Here is a 26,065-nt window from a genome sequence, read left to right on the forward strand (position 1 = left end):
GACAGTTCATGACAAAAGACGCTTCTTAAGAGGATCTTAGCGCCCATTATTATTCAAGAAGTCAATGAAAGGTTGGACTGTAGAATGTGTTGTTTCATGTGTTTCTGAATGAAATTACATGTGGCCCTGGTTATGTGTTACAGGATAAGGCTGGTTGTCGCCTTTATGTGTAACCAAAGCCTGGTGTATCTTATTCCCCTGTCATAGAATTCCATTATGGTCCAAAAATATCTATGATACCACACTGTTGCTGGGTGACATGTGTCATTACCACACTCCAGACATGCGACTCATTTGGGCCAAGTCTCATTTTTCTTCTATTTTAGAAAATCACTGAGTCCATTTAGGAAAAAATAACACTATATGTTTGTGACCAAATAGGCTTTGAGATGTAACACCCTTGTGAGTCTCTTCTTCTTCTTCTTCTTCTTCTTCTTCTTCTTCTTCTTCTTCTTCTTCTTCTTCTTATATGTTTTTATGAGTGCATTAACAGTATGTGCAAGCAGTATTTTAATCGAGTCATAATGGAGTTATATACTGATGGATAATCTATAAAGATATGCGCTAAATCCCGACATCCTCATTGTTTATTTGTGTTGTGCGTGTGCGCAAAATTCAATAATGGATGAAAAACTAGTGTATTGCACGCTTTTATTTGAAAGTAATGTTATCAGAAGAATATAACAGACACTCTCGGAGCAACAGCAAGTTAACAACAGTTTTTTCTGAACAGGTACCAGAAGAAACATTTGTCTTTTAACAGGGAACAACATAAACAGTCTGTTCAGTAGTAAGGGTCCCTGTTAGGGACAAGCGACTCTTTCTTTTGTCCATGTTCAGTTTGTTGCTGTTCTAGTTCAACAGCACTTGCTGGACTGTGTTTGAAGGCCCACAACTGTTCTGCATTTGGCTATCAGGACATTGTTAACACACTGTTCTGCAGAGACACTGTGACAGAGCGATGGAGAGTGTGTGCGACACAGAGGACGTGTTCGACCGGCAGAAGTCTCGCAGCAGCATCATATTTATCATATGTATGCACTATCCACTGCTGTGCAACATGAATGCAATGTTCCGCACACGTTTCTGCAAAATGTCTGTCTTCTGTTTTGACGACAGTCAAAGCATGTGAAGCAGCACCCACAGTTCATCAATATAATGAACGGTGTATAACTCAATATGTGTTCTAAAGTTAGAAATGGTTTGTCAATCAATTTTGTTGTTTTTATTGCATGTTTTTTGTCTGCCGTAAGCAACATGTATCTGGTTTCCTGTTTTGAGATACGGTGCTTTTATTTTGAAGGCAAAAAACGGTGTTGAAAAAAAAGTCGCATAGTGCGCCGTTTAACGGCTAAAGCTACGGTCTTAAGCTGCGTACACACCAATCGCGTTGCAAATTTGATGCGCGAGTAGATTACATACAAAGTCAATGCACAGACGAATTTGCGCAAATTGAAATATTTAAACTCTGGCGAAATCTTTTCGTGAGAAGCTCCGACCGTCATCACCGCCGTCGCTGAATCAAACTGCTGCTGGTCCGCCTGAAGTAGCGCTGGTAGTGTTGTGGTACTACGGATAATATTATGAACCCAGACACGATGGAGGTTCCGACGTATGTGGAATTTACACAACAAGTATAAAGCAGAACTAGTGGTAATTTCCATGGTGGAAGGCGGAAACGGTAACTGTTTTATGGAGATAAGCCACGCCCCCTTTCAGGTGCAGGTAACATTCGCAACGCTTTTGGTGTGAACGCAGCTTTATTGTCGAGCGAGTAAACTGACACGGTAAACGTTCGCAACGCTTTTGGTATGAACGTAGCATTTGTCGTCTCAGTGAGAGCAACAGTTGGTGCACGTTGTAACGCCGTTTCATACAACTTGTGTATTCTCCTGACGACGGTGCGTCTCGAGGCTCATAGGCGCCGTCATTTGTTGCGATTCTAAGGACGCCCAATGCAAAAAAAGAAAAAGTAAAATGCTGTTAACGCATGAGAAAATCATTGTCGGCGTTAATGGATTGCTGCGTTAACGCATTTATAACGATGATGATCCCCTGAAGCGCAGGTAAAAAATCCACAACCCGCCACTGTGATATATATATATATATATATACATATATATATATATATATATATATATATATATATATATATATATGTATATATATATATATATATATATGTATATGTATATACTGTATATGTGGACGTCAAGCTCAACTTGGACGCTCAGCCCCTTTCCTGCCAACCTGTGGATGATGGGAGGGAAGGCCATTTTTATTACTTCTTACACAAGCGGATTAAATTTGACTTATTCGATATAGTCATTTACTACACCCCACATAGAACAAGCTGCATTACATCGAGTTCATCCGGTATATCGGCCGCCCCTACTGACAAGGAATTACAATGTCAAGTGCCATTTATTTTTTACATGAAATAGCTGTTAAACGTCTTTTCTGTGATTTCAAGTCTTCCCCATCACTCTGTGGATATGTCGCTGACTGAAAACTGTTTCTAAAACATGTTGTTTTCTCTCTGCTTAGACACAACGACTCACTGCTGCCACAGCAAAGCGCTGCGCTCGATCAGCCTGACTGGCAAACAGCTCCTGTTTCATGACAGATCGTGTAGCTAATAATAATTTTTGCATGTTATCTGGCAATTAGTTGTTGCAAAAAGCTGATATGTGTTGTTTAATGTATGCAGGTATATGAGTGTCACCAACGCTAAACCTGTGCACTGTTTTAAGTCCAATTAATTTTTTTAAAGGTCATCTCTTTGAGCGGTCAAAATCTTGTCAATGTGATAAAAAAAAGGTTATTAATTTTGACAGGAAGAATAAAATGTATTTTATAGATTGTTTCTCCAAAGACATCACATGACAATTGACAGGGCATGAATCAAATGTGGAATTAATTTTCCTTTCAGACTTTCAGAACCAGAAGATGCTTCAAGAGAAGTGCTGCAGAACAAACCCCATGTTGTTTTCCCGTTCGAAAACCAGGACCATGAATAAATCCCAGTCCAGTGATGGGATGCATTTATCCAGTCAGCTGTCAGTTGATGTTTGTGTTGTTCTGATTGAAGCAGAGGCCTGTCAATCATTTTTTGTGCGGCTTACTTGAATTGACATCTGTCCCAAGCAGATGCTTCATGAGCCTTTGCAGAGCACAATGAGAGTCTGGCTTTGTGAGAGAAAAGTAAACAACCTGGCGGAGTCCAGGTTGCATCAAAACTGGTTCAGTCTCAAGTATAGTTATTCAGATTATTCTAAAATGTAACTTTATATGATCATATTGTTGACAATGTTGCAACGCCAGCTGGCTGTAATCTTTTTTCTTAATAAAATACGCTTGCCTGCGAGCGTCAGTTCCTTCTATCTGCACAGAGAAGCAGACAGCCGGAGGATCACGCTCCGACTGATTGACCAATGCTCCGAGGTAAAGGTCAAGCTGAGGTTGCTAAACCGCAACCTCAATACCACTCCCACCCCGATGACAGCATGGTCCCCACGCTGTCATCACCACTGCATTACATAACCACAAACCACACAATCTTGGGACAACAGTCAACAATAAATAAATGAGATGAAGCCATTCTAAACACTGGGATGGATATATATATATATATATATACATATATACATATATGTATATATATATATACATATATACATATATGTATATATGTATATATATATATCCCAGTCGTCCTTGCTCTTGGTCTAATTGGTGCATTTTGCTGAATTGGGGGCGTGTGAGCAACTGCATTTGAGTTTTTAATGAATGAATGCATGTCAGCTTCTGGGAGGTTGTCTAATCCAGTGTAATCCCTGCCTGATGAAACCAGATAGAGTGGAAATATTGGCAAAAGAGAGAGATTAGTGACCACAGAGTCTGGCAAAACATGTGATGGCAGCACGAGCACATACTTTACTCACACATATGCAGCTCTCCCTCAGTGCACACAGGCAACACGCCACAGCACAGCACAGGCCTCCATTCATGATTCTTCCACATGTAACACGAGAGAACGTGTGGAGGGTGCAAGCATGTGTGTTATTAGGAGGATGTGGGCGTTCCCGTGGATTCCAAGTCCAACCCGAGCCCCTGAATGGGAGCAACTCACTGCTGAAGAAAGACGAGACTTTCGATTGACAAATGGAATCTGTGTGACCTGACTGCCGCACACATGGTCTCATACTGAGGACAGACTGTGAAGGACAAAGCGACCTGAATCACTCGGGCTTTGGGCTAACGGAAGATTAAAACTCCTCTCTGGGTGAAATAAATAAATAAAATAAAATCTGTGCAGCAGACAGACCGGTTCGGACTTGTGCAAACACGCAGCAAGACTGCATCTCTTGTGAGCTCCCTTTTGGACAGACAACCCAGAAACAAGGCGACACTGCCTCGTTTGGCCTGAGGCACTTTTTAGAGGAATAGTTTCATGTTTTGGGATATAGAGAGATTACATAGAGGGTTTATACTGCCTTTGTGTGTTAACTATGGAGCTAGTCAATTCCAAAGGTCTTTCTGATGTTTGATAGCCTATTAACTCCACATAAAGACTGGAAGCATGGGGAAACAGCTACATAGTAAATTAAAATAAAAAATGCATAACACTAACAAGACCTATAAGATAAGGTAAACCTTTCATGATCTCCAGCATGGAGACTCGGTTGTTGCAGAAGCACAAGGACAGCAATGGACCAGATGAATAGAGAAAGCAAAAGAAAGAAATAATAATAATAATAAAATAATAAATAAAGTAATAATACAAAATAGAAAAACAATGCAAGAGCATATATAAACCAAATTGCAATGATTGAATATAAAGCAGCAAAGTCAGCATGTACACCATTATATTCTGTCAGCGTACATCGGACTGATATGATTAAGTCATGATACTTAGCATTTGTCTATATTAATATAGATATTTAATATAAATATGATACAGAATATGGTACAATAATTAGTATCATATTAAGATAATAAAGTGTAGTAATCATGATATAGTATGCGATATGAGATATAGCATTAGGTAAAAGGTAGTAATTATAAAAACAATAGTATGATATAGCCTAAGATACGTGCAATATTGTTAAGTGTAGTAAAATATAATACATATATGTATAGTAAATATTTGACAGAATAATAGACATATATGGCAAGGTATATCTATATGTATGTTGATATATAGTGACCAAACACAACTCCATATTTTTAGGTTTCAGTGTAGCATTTTGCCATTTCTGTCCACTACTCATATCTACTTTTATAGTTTTCTAACACCATTGTTTCTTGCAGCTTTTGACATTCCCGTTTGTATTTTAAATGTATAAGATAAACCAATTAATGCAACAGAGTGTCACCATACAAACGTAATATAAAGCTCCCATACTTTATCCGTTCTGTTCCGGATCAAAACAAACTTATTCTTATTCAGGGGTTTTGGCAGGCTCTATGAAAGGAAAAGGTCTTTAAAGTCATCAACAGTGGAGCGATCACAACTGACTAGTTCACCGTGTAAAGCTGTGTATTGACTACTTAACGCTCCCTTGAACCGAACGTCAGTCCTGCGGTGTGTTTAGCTCCGTTAGCTGTTAGCTGCATTAGCCCTGCTAGCTTGAATCTTTTCACAGTGTGCTTTCAGTTCACGAAAATTAATTGTGACGTTTTAGGTTGCCTCAATAGGTTTTATTCAGTGCGCTTAGTTGTACTTAGCTCCACCCTTTTGTGTCACTTTTAGTTTCAAAAACAAAACCAAGATGGCGACGGCTAAAATGCTGAACTTGAGGCTTCAAAAAAGGCAGCCCACAAACCGATGGGTGATGTCACGGGGACTACATTCACTTCTTATAGCCTGCATACTCTGTGTGCAGGACTCGGCTGGTAAAATATGTATGGCTGGTAATATATATATATATATGATAAGTCATGTTGTTGAGCAGTTTATCATTTGCTAAGCGATAGTGGTACACACACACATACACACATGCACACATACACACACACATACATACATACATAAATACACACATACATACATACATAAATACATACATCATACATACACACACATACATAAATGCATGCACACACACACATATACATACATGCATACATGCAAACACACATACGTGTGCATACATACACACACATGCATGCATGCACACACACACACCCACACACACATACACATACATACATAAATACATACATCATACATACATACACACACATACATAAATGCATGCACACACACACACACACGCATGCATACATGCAAACATACATACATACGTGTACATACATACACACACATACATACACACATGCACACACATGCACACGCATACATACACACACATGCATACATGCAAACATACATACATACATACGTGTACATACATACATGCACGCACACAGACACACATACATGCATACATACATAGTATTTAATCAAGGACCAACAACACTGTATCTTGCCACTGACAAAAAGTGTAAGACAGCCAGGACTCCGATAAACTGACAGCTACTGTGCATATGTATGAAACAAGTCCAGTGAAATGCATTGCTGCTAATCCCCTGGCTATTCTCATAAGGGCATTTATACATACATCACAGAATGAAACCCATCGGACCTGTAAAGCCCTCATGCACGCCACTTCCCTACCACGGAGCAGAAGAAGGTGAGCCTTTAAATACAAGTTGTCATTGGGCACCGTGAGTTAATCCTCATTTGACACAGCTGCAGGACCTTCTGGAAACAGTTCAAGACAAAAAACACAAATGCTGAATACCGGGCATCCGAATAGATTACAACCTCAACCTGTCACGTCACTGATTGGATGGAGATCACAGTGGGCACGGCTTCTAACTCTTTCTCTCTCTCGCTATCTGACAGTGCTTGGCTAAAATTAAGAAACAAAAGTGACTGAATTATTGGATTTCACTTCAAAACCATTCAAAACAGCGGTGAGCGGCTGTTGCCAATTTCCCTCCAATTATCAAATCACATGCAGGGAGTAGACTAAGTGAGCGACGCAGAGATTATGAGATTTACTTTTTTTGTTGAAGTACTTTTTAATTCTTCTTTTCTTTTTTTCTTTTTTTCCACCCATTTTCAAGTTGAAATGCAAGTCTATAGTTTCTCTTTTGGGCCCTCTTTTAAGTCTTATGATCAATACAATTTTTGTTTCGGCATTAAGCTCATTCGTCCAGCACTGGTAGGTGACCTTCAGCGCCAGCTGGCTGAGGGTGCTCATACAGAGTTAATGGATTTGAAATGTTGATAAAAACCTGATGAGTGTGGCATGATAACTGGCCTTTTATCTGCTCCGCTTAATATGCATTAGAGGCTGTGATCCTTTTCATTAGATTAGATTAGATTAGAAAACTTTATTAATCCCCAGTGGGGAAATTCATTTGTCACCATAATTCATACAGACAACAACAGACAAAGTCCACAGCGCACAGCAGACAAGAAACACATTTCAAAAAACACCAGAAAATGCCATATGCAACATGACCGACGATGCTAAATCTAAAAACCACAACTAAAGGTGTTCATATATTTTGACAGATGATTGGTTTTCAGAATCATCTGACAGGTAGTTGTAAAGCAGCCGGCACCGCTACTATATACACCAACCACTGCTTGAATGCCTGAATGAATGACCCAAGGAACTGGTGGCCATCTTGGATTTTTACCTCTCATCGCCCTTAGAGGTCATCCACATCTGAAAATAAAGCTTATATCTTAGGCTAACCATGTTACAAAATGCCATGCTTTTCTCATAAAATGCACAATTGTTATTATATGAGAGTTAATACGCTTTACTAGGAGGAAAATAAATGGATGGTGCTGAGAAAACAAAAAGTCAAGGATTAAAAACGCTGCTCTAACTGGCAGATGGGCAGATTTCAAAAGCTCTCCACGGCCTTGTAAAGTCAATTTACTGTCCTCTTGTAGCATTTTGTGGAAAGTCTATTATGCTAAATTCCAAACAGTGCACAATAAATATTAGTTATAAGTTAATGTATCATAGTATTAATATATAATATGGGGCTGGGACAAAGCTCATTCAAGACACCCTTTTCGTAATCATACAGGTACAATTTTACACTCAACAGCTTGTCCATGTTTTTATATGAAGAGATGTCAAATTAGAATACAAGCAATAAATAATATTTGCACTTTCACTATGGATCAATGATTTTGAGGGAGCAAAAAGTTCATTAACCTTATTAAAATGTAATTTTTTTATACAAAATTCTGAATATGCCAGGAGGGTGAAAGACAGACAAGGAAAGGTCAAATGGCCTCTGTGTACTTCAGCAGCTCATTAACTGATCAATATCGAGAAATGTATTTTCTGTAAATGTTTTGCAGATGGCGGCACAGTCCCTCGATAGCATGTATATGTAATATATAGCATATACTGTATATAATATATAGGCCTATGGATGAGGTTGTGTATTAACATTACTGTACCTGTAACCCTTAAATAAAAAAACAATCATTATCGGTTCGGGAAAATTGTCTTCACAGGCAAAATTGTATCGTTACAGTAGCTTTTGCAACCAGCGCATGATGAATTTTAAGCTTTTTTTTTTAAGTTTAACCGATAACTTTCTGTAACATTGTATATTGTCATAGTCTGATGTAAAATCTTTTCAGACAGGCTGGAGACATTTGAAGAAAAAATTGTCATTCAGCAACGCCGTCCTTAAGAGGCCCAGCCACTAATGTGAAGAGAATGTTTCGTACTTGGCCCCGAGCAGACATCTTCACTCGTTCCGTATCACCCATGCTCTATAATTTTGCAATTTGAATGAAGAAATTAGCCAAGAACGAAAAAACAGCACTTCAGATTTTCCTCCACTTACTGTGAAAGCGGACAAAGCCAAAGTCAATGCATATAATTGTATTGCATTTACATGAATAGTACATTTTTCTGTGGAGATACCTATCTAGGGAGGGTTGGGGCAGGTCCAAAGTTGCCATTGTGATCCCTCAAATTGACATTAGAAGGACAAAAATATGCACGAGGAAAACTTTTTCAACACTGAAGATGATTTGGAGATGAGCTTGGATGATGGTTGACATTCAGAAAGGAGAAAAACATTTGCGATAAAGTTTTTCCTCATTTCATACACGATAAACTTTCGGTTACAAATCAGATTTCAAAAACTGAATGAACGAGTTTTGGGCCTCATGGGAGTCAATTAAAATGATTTAATACTAAATTAAATGATTATTATTAAATCATTTCAAAGGTATTTTCACTAAGGAGAAATGAAGTGGAGAAATGAAGTGAAATGAAGCAAAGTGTCTTGCTTTGGGCTGCGATGAGGACCGATGGGTGCTGCCTCTCTTTCCCTTCACACAGTGAAGTTGCATTGATCCGATGTCTGAGGTGACAGCCTTTGTATAGATGAGCAGAATGAAAACCGCCCTGAATTATAAGAAAATTATATAATAGTGATGATTAAAACAGTAGTGAGAATAATTGTTATTCTTGTTATAGCTAGGATAATAATGATTGGAATAATATTCCTAATTATGTCATTAAATGATTAGGGCCATGCTTTTTTGTACTGAACACTTTTTATTCCAGAGCTTGTTTCTTCGTATCTATGTGTGTGTTTTTTGTCATCATGCATTGTTATTTCCTGTGTTATGCTGTCAGTTCATTCCTCTTGGGGAAAATACCTATTATAGATTATTTTCATTGTCTTATATGGTTTTAGAAAATCACCCGGACGATGTTATCAGTCACAAACTTGGGAAGGGGAGTTACATAGATATTGGACCTGAACTTTACAGGCAGTGAAGGTCCAACGAAGACATGCTTAATGAGTTGCATTATGGGAAATCTCGGGCTCCATTGCCCTGTCTCTCTCGCACGACTCATGTCAAATTAAATTTGAATATCTTGTTTATTATGCAACTGCTGAAGTGGATCCAAATAGACAAACAGTGACACCGTCACCTCTTGAGTCAACCTGCAGACTTAGTAAAGATATTTAAATCTATACGCCAAAAGGCTGTATAATGCACCTCAATAATGAACAAAGTGATTTTCTTTGCTGATTTATCCCTCAACAACAATACACGTGTGTGCAGTCCAATAACCATTGTGTACTGGGTTGCACTTTTTTGGGTTGTACGTTGTTCTGTTGTCACTGTGCGAAATGTCTCCACTCTGCTAACCTTTGTCAAATTGTGCATGGATATTTAATCCGTCCTCAGACCTGTTTATTACAGCAGCGCACTAACAGGATTGGTGATATTAACCCCCGGGGACGTGGTCGCCAGCTGTTCCAGCCCCCTGGCGGCGGGTCAGCTCACACAGGGCCGCTGATGGGTGGGGCAGGGTGGGAGGGGATGCCTGGAAAGTGAGAGTGGATCTTCTTAGCTCAGTGCAGATCGCCGCAGCGAGAGGACGAGAGGGATGCTGAGGCCAAAGGCGCTTTGAAAACGTCACGGAAGGATTGGATACTTTACACGGCAGAGTTTTTCTTCATCTTTTTCTCTTTTTCATCACTCGCACGCGGATTTTAGGCTTTGGGTTGGGAACATTTATGGGTTGCAGGTAGGACGCAGGACAGCTGACTCGCGATGGCCGTGGCTTTGGACGCAGTGTGGATGAGGGTGAAGAACGTCTGCAAACAGAATGGGCTCCTCATCATGTCGGTGCTCGCTGTGGTCATTGGGTGTCTTTTGGGATTCTTCCTGAGGACGCGGCGCCTCACGGAGCAGGTCGGTTTGTCTCCTCCCCTTGACCCCCTGTGATGTCATGCAGGCAGAAGATGGAGATCTTTTACTTGTACCTAATAACATTAGACCAACTCATCCCCTGTTTGAGAACCTTGTGTCTTGTTGGCGTTCCATTTCAGAGTGAGTTACACTCGAGATAGTATCTCTCTAAACTTCTTACATGGTTTAATTTAAATAACGGTTTGAGGCCCATTCCATTATCCAAACCGCTTATCCTATTGAGGGTCGTGGGGCTGGAGCCGATCCCAGCTGACATTGGACTAAGGCAGGATTCACCTGGACAGGTCACTAGTCAACAGACAACTATTCCCATTCAACCCTACAGGCAATTTAGGGCCTCCAATTAACCAGAGCTGCATGTCTTTGGACAGTGGGAGGAAGCCGGAGAACCTAGAGGGATCCCACGCTGACACGGGTTTGCTGCCCAAATAGTTCAAATTCTCTTACTTGTACTTAAAAAAAGAAAGAGACAAAGATTAGAGAAGAATGAAAAACAGCAAAGAAAATTGTCAGAGTTCTTAGTACATTATGGGTTTATTTCCTGTTTGTACAGCCCATTTCTAAACTACATTGAAAGCAAACCAAATACAATCCAGCAGGTCCGTTGAGTGGGGGAGGAGCTTAAAATGATATCAACAACAGACTAAACAGATGATGTCGTCAGTTCAATCAAGTCTTGGGGACATCATAGCTGAGATTAAAAAAAAAGAATTTAATGCAAATAACCAATGTGAAAATGTAGCGATATTATGAATATGGTTTTCATACCTTCCAGGCAGCTCATTCATTTCTATCCATGTCATCACTGCAGTGTGAAAATCTAATTTTACACTTATAATTTAGGTAGTACATCAATGAACATCCCTCTGGCTTTTATTTTCGAAAGATAGTTTGTTATTGTTGCATTGTAACACAGTGCTTACTTCCTTAATCGATCTGCTCAATAGTAGTATTAATAGCAACAATAGTCTACCTGCAGCAATCATAAAACGTTCACTGTGACTAATTGCTTTTCTTTTCTTAAATGAGCTTCTATTTTCTGCCAATCAACTTTCACACCACAGTGATTTATATTTAATAACAACAGTGCTGCCTGGAGGCTGAGAAAAACAGAATTTAAAAGGCTTGTATTAGAAGGATAATAACCAGTTATTACAACAGTATGCTGTGCAGCCAAATGTTGTTTAGACCCTCATTGTGACTTGGGGCCAGTTGGCCTCCTGGGGCACTGCCGAGAAACCCTTGAGCAAGGCAGCGACCTCTCTGTGAGACAGCTCGCTCGCTCTGACATCTCTCCATACACAATGCATGTACAGCTCCTGTTTGTCTGTGTGTGTGTGTGTGTGTGTGTGTGTGTGTGTGTGTGTGTGTGTGTGTGTGTGTGTGTGTGTGTGTGTGTGTGTGTGTGAATATAAATAACAAAAGAGACGGCTTAACAGAGTATACGTTCTTTCAAACTTCATTTCAATTCCACAGAGGGGAAATAAAAGGGAGAAACTAAGAGGGAAATCAGAGTTGCCAACACTAATAATTTTGTGTCTGTATCCTTTAAACTTGCAATACTCCATTTGCTGTGATAAGAAGTATTGTGAATCTTTTCATTCTTTTGGGAAGATTGGGGAAACAAACAAACCCATCGGCGTACGGCAAATACACCGACGGCAAATACATGTCACAGCTCGGCACGTTGCATTAAATGTGGCCAAGCAGCTTTATGGCAGCCTCCATAAACTAAATGCAGCCTTTTCTTTTGCCATCAAACCTTTTGACTAAAGCGCTGTCATATTCTCGAATAGGCCTAAAAATAGCCCGTGGCTCTCACAATAGGGGATTACAATCCAATCAATCAAACGCTTTCTCTAATTTTATATCAAGTAAGAGTGCCTGTCTGTGCGATGACAAAGTACACAGGAGGCACAGACCTTTATGTTTTCAGACAATTTATAGAGGCCTGATCCCTCCGTGCCTGAGGGTGGAGAGCAGAGGGTAGTGTGTGTGTGTGTGTGTGTGTGTGTGTGTGTGTGTGTGTGTGTGTGTGTGTGTGTGTGTGTGTGTGTGTGTGTGTGTGTGTGTGTGTGTCTGTGTGTGTGTGTGTGTGTGGCAGAGAGATTCAAAATGCTAAAGGATTAGCCCAAATTTTAAAGAATGAACATGAATTGAAAACTATGCAACTATGTAAACATGCTGAACAGTTTCCACACAAGAACATGCAGAGTAGAAATGTACGGCTGAATCTGTGACATAAATCTGGATTATAGTATTACAGGGGGCGGTCACCAGAATCCCACCATTAACTGCAAATTTACCGGTCAGAAGGACAGATAGAATAGTGCATAGTGTGAAACAGAAAATATCAGTTTCTAGGCAATATCTAACTTCTAATAGTTTGATTGAATACCTCACAGGACTGTTTGGAAGTTATTTATTTTCCGCTATCTTTATGAAACAGTTCTGTGCCTCCACACAGAAAGAGGACAGTGATTGAGTTCGTAGCTTGTGAGAAAGTGAAGCGACAGAAAGTCAGATTACAGCCGGACATTTAGCATGTTACATACGCTCAGTGGCCACCACAGGCTGCCCCCTTACAACCTATTGCAATGCAGCATGGAGGACTGTTTACCTCTACAAAGTGTATACTTTGTAGTTTGTGTTCACATTGATGAGAATGAGCAAATTAAATGATCTGTTTAGTACTTTAGATGGTGTTGTTGTGCTGTAATGCATTAAACTGAGGTGTTCCTATTTATATTCAGGATATTAGAAATACCTCTGAATATAATGCTGGACAGCACTATTCATATAGATATTGGTTGCAAAAAAGTGCATCCCATATCTATTTTCACACTACCCTCAATGATAAAACATATACTTGGTTTATCAACAAAAACATTATAGGGGTAAAAAATGATTGGTTGCGTTAGACTTTATAAGTGTACTTAATTAAGTGATATTGTTTGTATAAATATGCAAATTATGCATTATCTTAGGAAATATGTACTAATTTGCATACATTTCCAGACATTTTCATAAATAATTAATTGTATGCATGTTTTTAGGAATACATGTTTTATATTAAATATATATATTAATATAATATATATATAATATTACATATATATTATAATATATATTATAATATATATAATACAAAATGAATGATATGTGAACAAACCTTTCTTGAAGAAAAAAACTTCAGAATATAGATAGGAATGAAGCAGGAACGTTTGGAAAGGAAGATTCTGAGAGAAAAACAAATTTTGAGAAAATGGCCTTTAAAGATATGTATTGCAAAACTAAGACACAACAGGTGAACAGGGTAAAACAAAAATAATGAATAGATATCACTCTGATACTTCAGATACAACAGATTAAGGTTGATACTTTAAGACAATCATTTTTTGTTTTCTGAAAGTTAATGATTTAATGCTTACTTTTTGTGAATTTAAGATAAACCTACAGGCACAAATTGACAAAGTAAACACTTTTCTTTCCACTTGTCTGAAAAGAGCCATAGCTCAACATTGGCCAGTGCATGACAGCTTGTTTTGCCTGCAGTGTCACGTGTTAAGCTAAAGAAAAAATGCCAATCCTTCATTTTCATGTGCCCCCAGTTTTTAAAAACACTCACAGACCTGTGTGTATAATCTCCAAGCAAACGTCTTAGATAACAGAGTTCTCCTTTAAAGAAAATGTTATGCAGGCTTATGTAGTGCTTGAAAAATGCAAATCAGAAGATCATCCCAGAAATGTATTTTTTTGTGAAACTAAATCCAAATCTTGATACTGTATTTGAAGCACACTGCCAAATGAACTAAATGTCACAACAGATTTCTGCAATTTTCGACTGTGTCAGAATACAGCAAAAATTCAGATTTACAGAAGAGAACTCAAACAACAAGCTGGATGTTTTCCAAAGAAAATTGCATTCATGTTGTCCTTCAGCAACCAAAATAGATTTGTTTGTGCTATTTGGTCTCTGTACCACCTGAACTAGTCATTTGCAAATAGGCTGTATGAGATCAAATCTACACTGCAGCTGCTCTGAAACCAGTAATGGCACTGGAGATTATTTTGGTCTAGTATTTATGTATATTTTGGAGCCATCAAAAAAAGTTCTATCCTGTGTTCAGTGGAAACTTTGGACATGCTTTGCAATGGGATGAATGTGTTGCTATATATGCTATAAATGATTATAAAAGACTATTAATGGTTGAAGGCAACGCTTTGAATTTTGCTTAAGCTGTCTTTGACAAAAGAGACCCCCGTGGTATGTGTATTGTAGGTGTGAGACGGCGCAATACAAGGCACACGGAGCACATCGATCATATTTCTTCCCATCATGGAAGGTTGAACCTTGGTGCTTCTGGTTGAATCGTGTCTCCCACCGTATCTTTATTAAAGACTTGGACGTATCAGTTATTTTAAACTGAGACAGACCTGAAACACAGATTAACTATCTAAATTGAATTTAATTAATTCAGCTAAAATATGACTAGCCTCCACCTGCAGGCTGTCCATCGGCTGCATTGGTATTTTGCTGTCAAACTAACTGGTTTACGCGCACATGCACATGTATGTCGGTTGAACAATTTGAACATGCTGCCTTATGTTCTACTTGGAAGCAGAGTCCTGCAGTGTGTTTGTTTGGCTAATAAAGCGAACAGCAAACAGGGATGTACAGTAAACAGAGCTAACAGCTAACGGGGCTAAACACACTGCAGGACTGACAGGTCAGAGGGGCCATTTACCAGTCAACCAGTCTAGCTGCAAGGAGCAGGTGAGACGGCGCGCAGATTAAAATGTGAGCGTATCTGTTGCACGAAGACGCGCAAGTGAAAAATGCATCTGATACGCTTGTGGTCTAAACAGTGGACAAATGTGGTTTGTATTAGTCAATCAAACATTGCAGCAGTGAGATTTTCTAAGTTATTGTTAGTGCAGTACTTTTAGATCAACAGTAGTAAGTATATGATACTGGAAAGTGCCACCAATCTGATTCGACATATTCCATAGCCCCGACGAGGACAAATTCTAGGTATTGAATTATAGAGAGATTATTTTGTCAAATGGTTAAAAATTAATTAGAATTGCAATTGTACAATGGAGGATCTCAGTATTCTTGCTAGCAGCAGCAGTTGTTCTCTTGTTGGCAAAAGGTGATTGAAGTCAGAGTCGTGTCAAAGCGCTAATGCATTGAAAGAATCTACTATAGCTGTGTGATTACTTGGTGAGCATAGCGTAGCCTGAAACACAATGGTCATGGTTTCTGAGAGTTGTATTGACTGTCAAATGTAACTGAAAACCTCAAACCTTCGTCTCGTCATGATGCTGCATGGGCGGTATGAAGTCTGTTAGAGATTTATAACACAGATTACATAAGCAGCAGCAGCATTAGTAGTGTTGACTTAAGCTTGTCTCCTACTGTCTTACTACCGTCAGTGGAAGAATTATTCAAATCATTTACTCAAGTAAAAGCAGCAATACCACACTCTTAAAATGCTCCATTAAAAGTAAAATCCTTGCTTTCAAAATGATTACTTAAGTTAGAGATAAAGAGTACAACCAACAAAATGTATTTAAAGTATCAAAAGTAAAAGTATTCATGAGGCAGAATGGACCATGTCAGTGTTATATTATTGGGTCATTATTTATGATGTATACCGGTAATAAATATTTAAGGCGTACCTCAATCTTGAGGAGGAGCCAATTATGACACTATGTACACTATGAGTTCAATCTATAATAATGTCTCATACTTTATGAACTGGTCCTGCAAGTCCAAACGTTTTGTGAGTAAAATCCTTAAATTAACTATGGCTGTCATATCAAAAGGTAGTGGAGTAAAAACTATTTGAACCTGAAACGTATTAGAGGTATAAAATACCCTAAAATAGAAAATACTCCAGTTAAGTACAAGTACCTCAACATTTTGCTTACATGCTATACTTGAGTAAATGTACTACTAATGTACTGCTAATTTTAAAGGGCATGTGTCAAAATCTTCAGGTTTAGAAAACAAGCCATAGAGACAAAACATAGTAGCACAAGTAGAGAAGATAAATGCAACCTTACTTAGTACTACCAATTATACAGTATACTTTTTCTTTCCACTTTACATAATATCTTTACATAAAATCTATGTAAAGTTTGTAAGGTTATCCTTCGCTAAATCGAAGGTCGAACGCTTCTAAAAATGTACGTTTCTAAGCAAGAAACTGTGGAGCTAACATTAGCAGAGTACGTTAGCACCTCATTACCTAGCGTAAGCACCTTTGGGCTACGCAAGCTACATGCTGCTTTTGGTTTTGAATGATCTCACGAGTGGATAAAGTCCTAACCTTTGTTCAGTACTCAATCAGTTTAGCATCCTGAAAATATCCTTCAAATGCGTAGACTTTTCTGCCATAATTTTTTTTGTGCTAAAATTAGATAATGTCTATTCAGTGAGTGCAGTTAATAACAGTGTGGGCTCCATGGACGCTCTGAAAGCCTGACGGAGTAGATCAATTGAGCACTGCAAGTCATTTTGCTTATAATTCAAATTTGTATTATTGATGATTCAAGGACACACAACAACGTTGTTTTTTCTGTTTTGTTACATTCTAGTGCCTCATTTTCTGTCACAATGTACCACAAACAACACATTTACACATACAGACGCAGGCAAACACAAACCAACCCATACGTATGAGTGCAAGATGAGCAGAGCAGAGAGAAACCTTCTCTGCTGGCTGTATGCAAGTGCTGATCCTACTCTTACACAGGAAACTAAGCTCTCTCTGCTTAATGCCCAAAAGAAAAGCTCTTTAGCTGTCATTATGCACCCGCTTCGCCCTGCAGCCCCTCATTCCACCGTCCTCCCAACTCCCCTGACATCCCTAACCTCACACTCACTTCGATACAATACACAACTTTTAGATGTGTATTAATCATCAATACTGTACAGCGGTCTCGACCTAAAAGCCATTGTGTTTTCCCCTTGCTCATCCCACCTCGGTAGTAATAAAAGATTTCCTACTGTAGGTTTAGGAAGCCAAGTCTTACTTAATCCTAGCTTTTGTAATAACAAGATAAAAGATAGCTATAATATTAATATGATATGATGACTGTGTGTGGCAGTTGCAGGCTTCCAGTCTGACAAAAGATGATACCCCAGATCATCACATTTAGCCACAAAAAATAACGTTGCTTTAGGACACAGCATTAGGAAATGTTGTGTTTAATTTGGGACTTGAGACTTTCTTGGGACTAGCAAGACTTCATCCCCTGCTGCTACATGATTGCAAAGGCAATGCAACAAGGAAAAATATATCTGATATCTTTAAGACTTTTATCTCAGTTTTTATTCCTTAAAATTGGCTTACTTGAACGTGTACTGCCTGTTAAGTGATGTCCTAATATCATCCTACAAATTTTCATTGGAATTAAGTTTGGACATTTGGCGGGGACATGCTGACACTGACACAGTTTTTTGCTTGGGGTCACTGATCTGTTAGAACATCCTTTTCCCTTTAGATGGCCGGCCTATCTGTGAATCTGTGCACTGCTGCAGTTGCTCTTCAAGATTTTGCCTGACTTTGGCTAGATTTAGTCATCCAGTAGATGCAAGTGTAACCTTTCCCGAGATCCCTCTGCCAGCCTTTACCCGTGGCATTCACGGTTCCTTCTTTTGTCAAATATTCAGTTTCAGGGCTGTCAGCTTTTCAACTTGCTTTCGAGTGAGACAGTAATATAACTTCAGATGGTCCATGGTCATCCTGAATAGAATTATATTTGATATTTCAGCAAACACCCAAGGGAAATATCTTGTGAGTTTAAACATGAATACATTTTCTATTTGTTACAATGTCTTTTTAGCTGACTTTTCCCAGTGCAGTGGAACTACTTCAAATGGTCACATGTTTAACAATGACTATTTAATAAATAATGTGTAAAATAACGCAATTTTTATTTGGTATGAGATCTGCAAAAGTATTGCTGAAATGCGATTATTTCTCCTTCCTTTTTGGCCACTCAAAGAAGGCCTACCAGTACCGCATCAGCACGTATAGGCATGCATACAAATCCAAGCACCGGCAGTTTACTTTAATGGTGAGGCCTGTTGTGTTTTTGTAAATTCCCAACACTTAAAAAGGGCTTATATGCTCTTTACCACATATGTATACACCCACACAGATATGTCTGATCTATAAATTCCTTGGATGTTTTTCTCACTTCTGCTTTTTTTTTCCATTATCAGTCCTGCTGAGATGATTTGTCACTGTGATTAAAAGGTTATTGTTGCTAACACAGATTTCCTGCGCTCCAGCTTCAGCCCTTCTCCTCACATTAAGGCAGCTTTTAACCTGGTCAATCTACTCCCGCCCTCCAATGCGTTATTATTATAGTATTTTCTTCAAGAGTTTTGCGATATGAAGACCGTTGGCGCCAGTCAATGCAACACGTTTCGTGGAATGTGACTAATGTCCCAGCAGCATGCTACGACAATAGTCAAGAGGAATACCACGGATAATCAATAACATTATGTAGCACTCACAAAAACACAGCAGAGCACCACGTAGCCAACGTTAACTGCAATCAAACGTTAGCCGAGAATAAAAATAGGGCACTTTCCGCACTAGTTTGTTCAGTTCAAGCTTGAAAGGGAACATCAACATCCAATTATAACTTTAGTGAGGTTGGTAGCTTACCGTGAGCAGACCATTGATGTATTATGAAGGGGAAGAATGCAGCATTTACCACCTTGGTTTTAGCGTTAGCTAGCATTAGAAAGCTAATGCCTCGCTCTCTGTGTGCAGCTGTGAACGAGCATGAACTGGCATGGTTCATTGATGGCGTCCTTGTCAGCATACGGCAAAAATGTAAAAGCTGGCTCCAGCAATAGTTGCCAGTGTAATTATTATAGTAAAAGAATACGGGTAAAAATACGGGTAAATTAATTCACTCAGTTTGTATTCAAAAAGACGTGAAGAAAAGGACTGAAGCTGGAGCATCGGAATGCAGAGAAAGCAGCAACATTCAAGCGCATAGTTTGAGCAGAAACCCAGGAAATCCAAGGGCAAGCAGAGGCTATTTAAGGGCATGGATCAGGATCCTGAATGGGAAATGTTCTCAAATTGAAAGACCACGCTCTTGAATAAGGGTAGGAAAAAAGCTCCATACAATAATAGGAAATATTTGATTAATTTTGTCAAAAATGTTCTGCTCGACGTAATTGCTCAAGGGATTATGTTCAGTGGCAATGGGTGGTCAAGGTGTCTAGAGCCGACATAATAGGAAAACAGGTACGTTTTTTGTGAAAATGTATACAAATACATTATGATTAAACAATTTGCAACTTGGTATATACTGTCATTATAACATCTTGTAATTATGTTGCTAACAATCATAATAAGAGCGGTACTGTTTATCCAAAAATATATTTGCAGTTGCAAATTAAGAACATTTCTATAAAACCCCATTTGATTGTGAGACTGCTGATGAGGGATTGTTAATCACACAACTCAACGTGTTTAAGAAAATATTTTTTTGTCATTTTTGATGAAAATATTATCAATCAAACAAGCTATTTTTATTATTTCAAACTCAGGGTCCAGTTAAGACAGTACATTACATAGACTAAAATACATACAAAATCCTCAAAAAATACATAGGCCTACCAATGCCTCAAAGAGATGTCTCCACAGCTGGGACTGGTAGCACTAAACCGTATGATAGATACAACCAAGATCAATTCATTTTCAGTCATTACACCTGCAAACATATTTATACATAAGGTTTCTGAAAACAGTTTGGAAAGTATTGACTCCTGCAGCCACACACATTTAATTTGCACCACACCAATCTCAGTCTCTTAAGTAACTTTCTCATTGCATCATTATAAGGTACTTGAAGTCTCTGTCAGCTTGCTTTTGTGCAGTGGTGTACAATATGCGCTCAACAGAAACATCCTTACTCCATCTGTACACATACTACATTTGGGTGAGATAATGTTTGCTTGACATTATACAACATTGCCTATACATATTATCATCTGTCACCTTATCTGTAATAACATTTCCAAAATATTTCACCACCTCACAGACATCAAGGTTGTTGTCAGACAATTTGAAGTCAGGACATTTTAGACTTTTCTATTCCTTGGTTCTACAGATCATGACATCAGTATTACCAACCATGCACCCAGTGTTACAGGCTTTCAACTGCTCGGACAGACATCATTATATAGATTAAAAAGAACTGTGATAACATTCCCCCTTGTCCGACACCATTGGTAACCCCAAATAGGGCTGAGACACTATTACCCCATTTTACTTGCATGTTCTGGTGAGCATACTAAGTCAGAAATCTCACAATGTATTTGGGGACACCTCTTTGACTAAATTGAACAAACAATCAAAAACTAAAAACGTTCTATGATTAACACGATCAAAAGCTTTGGAAGCCTCATTAAAACACATAATAACTGTTGAGTTTTGACCTCTATATTAGTTGACAATTTCCTTTAAGGCATATATACACAAGTCAGTGCCATGTTTGACTTGACCGCAACTTGTTATCTGTGGAGTTAATAAACTCAGATAATCTATCCAGCAGGATTCTTTCTAAGACTTTCAACAGTATGCTGGGCCCATAAAAGTTATCATTGAAAGAGTTTTGTTTTTCCAAGTCTTGCTTTGCAAAGAATGTCTCTTGTATACATAGTAGGTCACAATTCTCGAGAATGTTGACAACAATCATGCGGCGAGCTTTATCCCCCGCACTCTGGCCCACACGCAGGCCACGGCAGTTGTATGACAAAACCACAGATAATCGTTTAGCAAGGCAAGTGAGTGCCCATAGCACCAGCAGGCACACTATTTCCCCCACAGCATGTGCCGGGTTTGACCCGATGACTCCCGCCCTGCGCGGCTCATAATAACACCAACAAATGCCCCTTCTGGCCGTACATTTCATCAACCTCATTGCATTACCATATACTTTAAATGAGCTGAAATTATAACACCCAAATAGAGGACACAAACAAATTACCATAGAAACAAAAAATGTGCCCACACACACCATATTACTAATGTATTAATACGATAGTAGATTCATGGAAACTTTCACCCAATGTCTTTCTCCCCATGAATTGTTGTCAAGTGTTTGACGAACAAGAACGCTAGAAAGTGCAGGGTCAACTTGTGGCAGATATCCCAAAAATACACACTAGGAGCACAGCGATGACTTGGGAGGGAAGAAGCGTTTTCAAACTCTTGATACACTGCAAAGTTTATTTTGACCGAGTGGAGATATGAGGTCTGGCTGCAGGAGGATGGAACAGCACAGCTGCTAGAGGACAGCTGTTCACTGCTGCAGTGGATAGATGCCAGTGTTAGGTTAAGCCCAGTGGACACTGACACAAATACACAAACAGCCTGTGAGATCTGAACGCTTCTGCCAAACATGTCACCCAAAACTCTTGGACCTTGGAAGCATGTCACTGGTGTTTCATCTGTTATTTTATGGCTGCTCTCCTATTCTTTTTAAATATAGGTTTACCCGTCTGTGTTTATTTGTGACTCTCTGACTCCCTTTTATCCTTATCACCTTCTTCTACCTGCTTTGTCCAGAGATACAAATGATCACTTTACAAAAACATTGCTTCCAAGTCTCTGGCAATGCACACAGTCTATTGAGTATAACATCTAGTTCCCGCAACAGAGTCTTGCTATCTTACTTTGGGAGTATCTGAAAGTCAGTGGAAAAGGTTTTCTTGCCCTAAAACTATTTAAATTAATAAACATATGACTGTCATATAGTAGTATGATTTTGGGCTTTTCAAACTGTTGCATATTTTTGCTGAACTACTTACATTATTGTATGCATTCAAGCGGATTTATACTTTAGAGATTCAAGATATATTGTTTTATAAAATAAGACAAGGTTTCAGGCTAAATACACAACTTGCCTACTGGCAGTGTAAAAACTAAGCTAAACTTTAGCAGGGAAAGGAAGCTCCTTGGCTCAGGGCTCCTTGGCATTCCAACAGAACTACTTGGTGATGTTTAGGCAACACAACTTCTTTGTTAAGTTTAGGTTAAACATGGCGGTTTGGTTCGAAATAAGTAACAGAGCTCTCAAGTTTTTAAGACAGGTAAGAGTGACATATCCTCCTCCTCCCCTAGAGTTTTTTTTCAGCGTGAGAAATACGATGTGTGGCGGGAGGGCGTGACTTAAGACCGAAATGCGTGACAGTCACGCTCAATGCGTGACACTTGAGAGCCCTGAAGTAAAGTTAGGTAGCCTATGTGAGTTAGCTAGTCAAAGTAAATAAGTCAACGTTGACTTTTGGTTTTACAAAACAACAGCCATCTCCTGGTGGAAATTCCTATGTTTGTTTGACTCATCCATCCAAGTAGGCCTACCTACAGATGCACAGTACTACAGGACAAGCCGACTACATGTTACACCCTTGAAACGGTCACAGTTTAGTAAGGTGTCTGCACCAAACTATTTGTTTAGGTTTAAAAGGTTGCAATGTTAACCTTTCTGTCAATGTACAACATTGGAGGATGAATTTTGGGCCTCACAGCTTGGGGAAAGAAGTTGCTCTGGTGGTACGGCTGCTGATACTTCAGTATCTCGTGCCAGATGGCAGCAGGGTGACCAGGCTGTGGCTGGGTATTGTTTTTAATTATCCGTGGGGCTCTTGCAGGGCTCTTTGCAGGCACCTCTTTTCACCAAGACCTCAGTGCTCGGTAGATCAGCAGGCCTTTAAAAAAATAAAATAAATCTGTCTCGTAACGTTATAGAAGTGCATCCTGCCAATGATGTTTTAATCACCCGCTGTAGAGCCATCCTGCGCTGTACCGGGCACATCCCATGCTAAAGAATTCCTAAAGAAATATATATAACCTGTCTACATCAATGGAGTTGAGCAAGAGCTCAGCTCTATTGATGTAAACAGGGGTGTGTGTCTTTGCCTTCTTTTTTCTAATATCAACAATCCCTCACCTCTTCATTCTTTTAAGCTTTCTAGTACGAACGAATAGATTGCCTTCGTGATCACCGCATCATCGACATATTTGCTGATATGATGACACTGTTGATGTATATTCCTCAAGATTAGTGTGTTTCTCATGCAGCATACCTGAATATGTGCCAGTATGTACATTCAAAGCAGTCCTGTAGAGCAGCTGTGGATTCATCTGTCTTTAATTCTTATTTTCCCCTCTGGTTTGGCCCATTTAATTTGCTGGACATAAGTAGGCAGCAGAAGCAGGGAAATATGGTCTGAGAGTCTAAATTGGGGGCCGAGGAGGGCATTGTAGCTGCCAAGAATATTGGTGTAAACATGGTCCAGTGTATTACTTCCTCTCGTGAAGATGTGGAACTTTGGTCAAACAGATCTGAGGGTTATTTGATCAATCACTAGACATCTTAGCATTTAAGATTCGAAGATCTGGGAGACATTGTCCATCAACTTTGACTAAGTCAGACCACCAAGCATCATTGACTTAAACACACAGTCACAAGTAACTAGCATTGAATAAATGCTGTAATATTCAGCTATGTGACCTTTTAACTTGTAGTTAGCAACTAGGAATGATTAACTGTTAACCGGCAATACAAATTTTGGCTGATTAATGTTGTCAGTTAAACATTTGGGTAGTATAGTAGTAAAGTATTAACACATATGTAAAATGACGAAAGGAGAATAGCTGGTCCACCTTGAAGGCCAGCCCACCTAAACCCCAATCCTTTCAAAGCAGCAAGTTGCAAGTGGCTAGCTAACGAGACATGTAGCATTTACTCTACATTCACAGCTATAATCTAATTGTTATACTCAGACACTCAGCTTTCAATACAAAAGGTAGAAAACCTGACAGCAAAACTAATTGACGAGGTGGAGATTTACTGAAAAGTGTCTGGATGAGTCCAAGGCAGTGCACTCGATATCGTGGCTGCTGACTCTACAACACACATTCCAGCGCAGTCTTAGGTTAGATTTCAGTGCAACTGTTACATTGTCTGCTGTGTTGGACTTTATTCCCCCATTTTTTTGGTGTTATTGCCCACAACTTTCCCATGTTTTGGTGTGGCCTAAATATTGAGCTGCAAGGAGAGTGAATATTAGACCATTGGCTCAATGTGTATTTGAAATGTTTAGGGTGTGTACGTTAGCATCAAAGCTTATGCAAATAGCCGCCATAGTAACATGGTAAATGCTAAATGGATATAGCATTTGTAGTATTATATATATAGTAAAGCCCTGCACGCTTCATGTCAACATCCACCTGTTCGTTCATACACCGATGGCAGAGGCTTCCACCTGACCAGCAAGGGTATAAATTAATGCACATTCACACACACTCACACACACTGATGGCACAGCAATGTGGGGTTCAGCATCTTGCCCATTTCAGACAGTTTGACGCACGAAGGAGTCGGGGATCCAAGCACCGATCTTCCAATTAGAGGACGACCCCAAGTGTGACTCCATCTTCACTCTTTTACTTTTGCTGTTCTGATGCAAATAAACATAATTAGAAAAGACTAATTTATATTGTGTGAAAAACCATTTCATAGCTTACTGACAAGGAAAATACATATTCGCCAAAAAACAATAAAGTCAAGAAACTGTACTGCTTGAATGAAATTAAGAAAATGATAATAATTCAACATAATACTGATATATTAACTAAATATCTCTGTTTTGAAACTGTATGTGTACTGTCCGTACATTGATCCCTACATTCACAAGACACATCTAAGAAAATACCTCCTGTAAAGCTTGTAATTTTACCGGCTATAAAGGGAAAATAGTCCAGTAGGTTGTTTTAGACTTCTACTTCAGGAGATAATTCAGCATTGCTCAGTTTCTTACCAAGTCGTGGGTCCTTTTTTTTAATCAAAAATACATTTAGATAGATGAAAAAAAAAATACTTTTCCTTTCCTCCTCATGAAGTTGCAGAGAGAGAGAGCTCCTGCAGCGCTCCAAATACCCTAACAATGTCTTGTTCCCGTTCATCATTTTCTTTTTAACAGTTACTTTTCACAAGCCATCTAATGTCACGACCATGTATTCTTCTCTCATCCTGGCAGGAGGTGAAGTACTTCCAGTTTCCTGGGGAGCTGCTGATGAGGATGCTGAAGATGCTGATTCTCCCCCTCGTTGTGTCCAGGTACTGACGACTGTCTCCTGCAGTTTACTATAACCCTCGCAGATTTAACCCCTTGGATTAACACATGTGGAGTTGTTTTGTGTCACTTTTATTTTTAAAAAGTAC

General features: G+C 39.1%; 1 protein-coding gene across 1 annotated transcript in view; it reads left to right on the forward strand.

The window, feature by feature from the left end:
- Positions 1-10,633: 10,633 nt before the first annotated feature.
- The window catches only part of slc1a7b (solute carrier family 1 member 7b), a gene marked incomplete at both ends in the record, with an annotated part of 32,937 nt that continues 17,505 nt past the window's right edge, over positions 10,634-26,065 (forward strand). The window contains 2 exons of the mRNA XM_079220544.1: positions 10,634-10,774; positions 25,881-25,960. Of these exons, the coding sequence (XP_079076670.1) occupies positions 10,634-10,774; positions 25,881-25,960 (221 nt within the window). The remainder of the gene's footprint in view (positions 10,775-25,880; positions 25,961-26,065) is intronic.

This window comes from Taurulus bubalis (genome assembly GCF_910589615.1).
Source record: "Taurulus bubalis genome assembly, chromosome: 7".
NCBI classification, from domain to species: domain Eukaryota; kingdom Metazoa; phylum Chordata; class Actinopteri; order Perciformes; family Cottidae; genus Taurulus; species Taurulus bubalis.